This window comes from Trachurus trachurus (assembly GCF_905171665.1).
Source record: "Trachurus trachurus genome assembly, chromosome: 1".
Lineage (NCBI taxonomy): Eukaryota > Metazoa > Chordata > Actinopteri > Carangiformes > Carangidae > Trachurus > Trachurus trachurus.
The window spans coordinates 3,395,543-3,401,542 of NC_139891.1; the positions used below are offsets into that span (position 1 = coordinate 3,395,543).

The 6,000-nt window shown below is 43.6% G+C and overlaps 1 protein-coding gene across 2 annotated transcripts in view; it reads right to left on the reverse strand.

The window, feature by feature from the left end:
- Positions 1-5,780, reverse strand: part of rptor (regulatory associated protein of MTOR, complex 1) — a 222,743-nt gene extending 216,963 nt beyond the window's left edge. The window contains exons 1-2 of one of the 2 annotated variants that reach the window (XM_083982130.1): positions 5,087-5,780; positions 2,582-2,756 (exon numbers count right to left, since the gene is read on the reverse strand). In XM_083982130.1, the coding sequence (XP_083838256.1) occupies positions 2,582-2,749 (168 nt within the window). In that variant the 5' untranslated portion in view covers positions 2,750-2,756; positions 5,087-5,780. The remainder of the gene's footprint in view (positions 1-2,581; positions 2,757-5,086) is intronic. The other variant, XM_083982131.1, reaches the window with a different exon arrangement.
- Between the last annotated feature and the right edge of the window lie 220 nt (positions 5,781-6,000).

Genomic DNA, 6,000 nt, shown 5'->3' on the forward strand with positions numbered 1-6,000 from the left:
GGATTATGGCCATAGGCAAATTTGCCAAAATGTTGAAATATCCCTTTAAAAGATGGATTTAACGCCAAGCCATTCAAAACAGAAAGCTCTTTTTTAGTCGCAGCTCTCTGAACCCAGAAATGTGAATGGACTCATTCTTCTTTCAAGTGTACAAATGAGGGTCTATGGCCTGAAATACTTAAGTGATGAAAAATGAAATGCTACAAGGCCAATTTAGCACGAGTTTCTGACAGAGACGCCCATTCCAACCAGCCCCTCTCACCTCTTTTAAATCAATAGCAGCCTCACACTTAATGATGCCTTCTTATTCAAGCCTCCCTGAAGCCTGACACAGTCGCTGCGGTGTAATTCCACTGATGTCCAAGCAGCAGCGAGGCGTTGACTTTTCATTCGGTGCAGAGTTTCTGAGGGTTATGTATCACCGCGTGGCATGTGCCATCATTACAGTGGCACGGCTCCGTAGCCACGAGGTAATGAAATAGGCAGCTTGGTAACACTGTATTGGATCAAACGACAGCTTTACGAGAGCTGACACACACCGTGGCCGTCCGTGAGGGAAAGCTTTGAGGTTCTCCTGTCAAAGGCGGTATGGGTAGCCTCCAGCAGAATGAAATGAATTGGCCCCATAATAAAGACGAGGGTGGCCAGTGATTTGCTGCTGCGTCCTGGCTGTTTTAAGACCGATGTCCTCTCACGGCACAGTGTGTGGTGTGAGAGAATTTGATTAGTCTCTTTTAATGAACTGGAATTTTGAGACCTTGTAGATGGCAAAATGACCAATCCTAGACATTGCCCTTTCCTATAACTCTTTTAACCTTTATTGAAGTCTCCAGGAGTCATTGAGGGAAAAATTCTCATTTTCAATGATGTCGAGAGCACAGAAAAAAATGAAACAGTCAAAAAAACAAAACTACGAAACACAGTCCAAACAATTGCATTCAGAAGCTGAGAAATTGTTTTTGAAGTGGTAATATGTAATGTAATATTATCTGAGGTCATGATTACACACAGCCAGATTCTACGTTTTCAGAAAATAACATCATTCACACCAGATCGTCTTCAAAAAACTCATTCATTCATTTACACAAACCCGCATGAATACACCGTCAAGAGCTACTATGAGCATGGTAAACCCATACAACCATGCTAGCCAATCAGTCTCCACTTTGGACACTTAGACATTATTGTCTTTGTTCCATGCAAACAAGGCCTGAGCAACATGGGGCATTAAACAATCACTTGAATGTGCTGAGTAATTGTTGTCTGATTAGTTTCATCAGGTGCATAAATAAAAAGGCACCAATCTATCTTGCCTGACAGACAAAGGTGCTATAAAAAAGACAATGATGGGCAGAGTAACTGTTGTTGTTTTATTTATTTTTTTATTTAATTTACTCACTAGTTTGTCAATGTGAAATTTGAATTCAATTATTCTTCTGTGACCCTTTCAATCCTGTGTGCTGTTAAAGAGTTGATACTGTCTAGTCAAAGGCTTGCTGAAGGGTTTTTGAATGTGCAAGTGTTAGAGGTGCAATAAAGGTGGGTGTTACTGTTTGTTTTAGTAGTTGTTGTGTTGTCGACTTAAATAGTGAACAGAACAGGACCCAGAAAGCATTAAGCTGGTTTCCTGGGGTCACACACTGCTGTCGGTCAGACAGATACTCCTGGAACCACTTATGAGAGTCAGAGTGGAAGCCAACATCACCGAGACTTTGTAGGAGCAGAGGGCGGTCAACAGTATCAAATGCTTTTGTTAAATCTACAGAGAGGGCATGCAGCACAATACTTCCCTTCGTCCAGACTCCAGAGCACATATAAAATCATTTGTGCCAGATGTAACAGCAGTGATAGTGCTGTGTTTCACTCAGACACCAGACTGGTGAGGACTCAACACAGTGCTCTGTGAGAGGAATGATTTGAGCTTTAGTAGAGATTCCAGAGCCTTAGCAAAACAGGGCAGTTTGGAAATTGTCCGACAGTTGTTGAGGTTTATTTAGCACCAATCTTATGGACTACATGAGCAGTTTACCAGACATGAGGTAAGACCCCAGTGGAGATTAAACAGGTATGTCATTTGGTTTGCAGTGAAAGGAGCAAAATAACAAAACGTGCATTAAAAGCATCACAAGTCTGATGGTTTATCAATGAAGCAGGCCCAGTATAATAAAAGGAGGTGCATAGGTCTGGTTTTTGTTTCCTGATTTCCACATTATAACTATGAACCAGCTTGGTACAACAACAGATGACCTCTGTCATCTTTACACTCTGATGCCACAGCAGCTACGCACACACAGACTAAAAAAAGCCAGTATCAGATAACAGACACAAACAAAACAGACCGACCAACAGACCAGTCAAAACATCACCTCCATTATACCAAGTCAAAGCAGCATCTAGAGGAAGATGCACTGAATAAAAACGAGAATACTGAATATTACCAGACTAATCACAGCAATTGCAGCTGCATAACAAACACGTACATATCCAAGTGTGAATCTGAATGAGTTTATAGATAAAATCCATGGCAGCGGGAGCATCCTTAACCTCCTGACACACACACACACACGAGCAGTTAACTTACCCTGTCCTTCATCCTCCAGCTCTGCGCCAAGGCTTTGGAGCCCTCAATCTTCTCTGAGTGCCTCTTCTTCATGAAGGCCAGGGGGAGCTTCCAGTCATTCATGTCTGCTTCTTCTTCTTCGGCCAGGCCCATGGCCGGCGAATGAAGCAGGTCTGAGTCCATTTTCATCAGGGCCCTGTGGAGGAAGGATGGCAACGTTAGTGACAACGTTTTGTGACACACCATACAATATAGGTTTAATGGACGGGGTGTTACTGCCCCAGGTAAAACCCTGGAGACTGATGGATGACAGTGTGTCAGAGTAAATGCTGCATTGTCTTCCCTTGTTATTACCAACACTGGGGGCCAACATCTTTTCTACTGGGTTTTTAACTCTTTAAACGTGTGAATGTCAGACCAACCCACCCTGCTTTAGTGCTTTTAGTCTCAGAGTTACTGATGATACAGTGATCAATGGTTTGATCAATCAGGGTAAAACGAGTATTGCACATGAGTTTGGTGTTAGGTTAGTTTCCTTCAGCTAAATAACAAGACAACTAAATGATCGATATCATGATAGGCTGATTTGAGAGCAAGAAGAACACAGCAGCAAGTATGGTGATGGAAAACAATATGAACATCTAGGGACAGTAAATGATGAAAACTATCATGGAGTTGAGGACCACAGTGATTATACATCATGTGGATCTATGCCATGGAGTGTATTCTAATGCTGCTTTATGCCTGGTGTTTTCACAATTTATGTGACGAGAACAAATATCTCAACTCAAAAATACTGTCTAGCAAGATTGCATCACACTGGTGTAGGTGACACTGTGGAGCATAAGCCTGTGAATATTCTCATTTGTCCAGGTCATCGTTATCCCAAAGAAATTTAAATCAAAAGCAACTGGACTTGGTTATTTGTCTAGGAAGACGTTTCACCTCTCATCCAAGAGGCTTCATCAGTTCATTCATGTACACATCTTGTACATCAGTTGCGTTTGTTTTAAATTTCTTTGGGACTGTGGAGCATGTTGTTGTTAAATGACTTAATAATGACTTTACTGTTGTGGATAGATTATTTGTATGACTGTTGCCACAGACACCGACAATTTGTGAAAGGATAAGAAAGCAAACATATTCAAATTTGCCATTACTACATGTCTAAGGGAAATATAAAAACAATAGTTCATTTGCATAAATTGCTTTTAACATCACTTGGAGGAGACGGGGTCAACTCATTTTCTCCTCGTCAGGCAGGAGTTCAATCCATCAGGCCAGAGGAAGACACTGTGCGATATTAACACACCGTCTGTAAGGCCACACTGTCATACAGTTGTATCAATAATAAATCAGACGCGTCACAATTATACTGTTCTGTACCAACCAATACACTGAGACTGCACCTATGGATTTTGGAGTGGTTCACTGAACTACTGAGTAGTGTTGTGGTCAACACCACCAAACCGAGACCGAGTCAAGACCAAGACCAGGGGGGGTGAGACCAAGTCCAAGACCGAGACCAAACCAAACCAACGCAAGACCATTTTCAAGACCATTACTGTATTCAGTAGGCCTACCAGTACTCATAATAATCATGTGTTTTTATATCTACATTATTCCTCCTCAGCTAAAAAGAGACAAGACGAAGACCGCGAAAATGTGGTCTCAAGACTTGAGAACCACAACGCTAAGATTGAGAATTTCTGATGAGAATTTTAACTTTGAAATGAAAAACATTTTTGATCATCAAAGTCAAATATGAAAATAGTAGATCTGGCACTAGTAGCTACTAAAACTATGAAATGCATGCTATTCACATAGCCTACTACGGGGCTTTTCATGCAGGTGTGATGTTGACTGCAACTAGTTTGAAACTCAGGTCTGTTGCCTAGAAACCAGGCTCAACACCAGTGTCAAGGCAGTGATGCGTTGAAAATGACACACACAGCGTTGGCCAGGGCCACAACACTTTAGTTTAAGAATCTGGAAAAACTTCAACGACTGCTGGGTTTTTTAATTAGGATCTAATAAGTAAACAAAACAAAACAATAGAACCTCCCCTGCTTCAACAAACCCCACATCCCTGGCTCCACTTAGCTCTGCTGCTAGCTGCCTTGCTGCCTGTGGTAAGTTACTGATGTTTAGACCGGACAGAGAAGCAGCACCTGGATGACGCCGTGACGGGACCACAGGTGAGCAGCTACGGGTAGTGTGTGCACCTGTGGTCCCCGTTCACCTGGTCTGGGTGGGTCGGTCCTGACGTCACGGGGGGGGGGCACCTGGCACGACAGTTAACAACACACAACGGCCAGCTAGCTAACTGTTAGCCTAGCTCGCGCGGCTAATTTTGACAGCTCCCTGCCATTAAAGCGGGCTGTCAGGCTGCACGAGGAGCGGGGGCTATATAAAGCTTCTGGTCGGGCGTCCTGCGGAAACAGCGGGAGCTCAGAGCAGAGGGAGACAGAGCAGATGTGCAGAAATGGCGCCGGTATAGTGGCAGCGGAGCGTGCAGATGCAGACCTCGGTGCTGTGGGATTATCTACCCGGGCTGGGGAACCTCTCCGCCTCCGGACGATGACAGACACGGTCGCACAAACAATCCTGGTCAGAAAATTGTAGGGCAGCGTCCACAGCCTGTAGAGCAGCTCGAACCCGTCGGATCCGAGTTGAACGGGTGCGTGTTTGCAGGGGAATCTGCGGCTCCTCTCCCCACCGCTCTTCGCTATGGGAAGGGGCTGGAGACGAGGCCCATCTTCACACGGACAGTCTGCCACAGCCACGCGAAGCACCGGCCGTGCTTATCGACGAGTGGGGGTCCCGTGGGCTTCTGCTTCAAACCAGCGAGCCGAGGAACTGCTCCGGTGAGGAAGTTTTGGCGGAAATCGCATAGAAAGCCGAGAATTTCTCCGGAGAAGCACTTCTTCAGCACTTCTGCAAGGGCGCAGCCATCTTGGGTTGGACCCAGAATGCACTGTTGGGGCGGCGAGGCTGTCGTGAAACGTCACTGTGGTCGCCCCTGCTGTCACACGCCGCAATGTAAACACAACGCACAGCGGCTCCATGGGAAACTGTAGAGAAATGTTTGAAAAAACAATGTTATTGATCACTCTTTGAAGCTGAAGTATGAAGCAGAGTTAATAACTTTACTGCTCAATAGTTAGAGTTAAAGGTTTTGGCTTCAAATATGAACCGTCGAATTCATTTTGTTGTGTTTTTAATGATTTTAAAGGGCATTTTCACAAGCCTATAAGTTTGAAAGACTTTTTTTTTTAAATTGGCTTTACTTAGAATATTGAAAAGTAAATAAAGTAAAAATGATAATATATTATTATAATAAATAAAAAATACAGTAAACACAATTAAGTTCATTTTGTTGTGCTTGTAATGATTTTAAAGGGCATTTGGGCAAGACATTTTATTACCTTTTCTTTAAA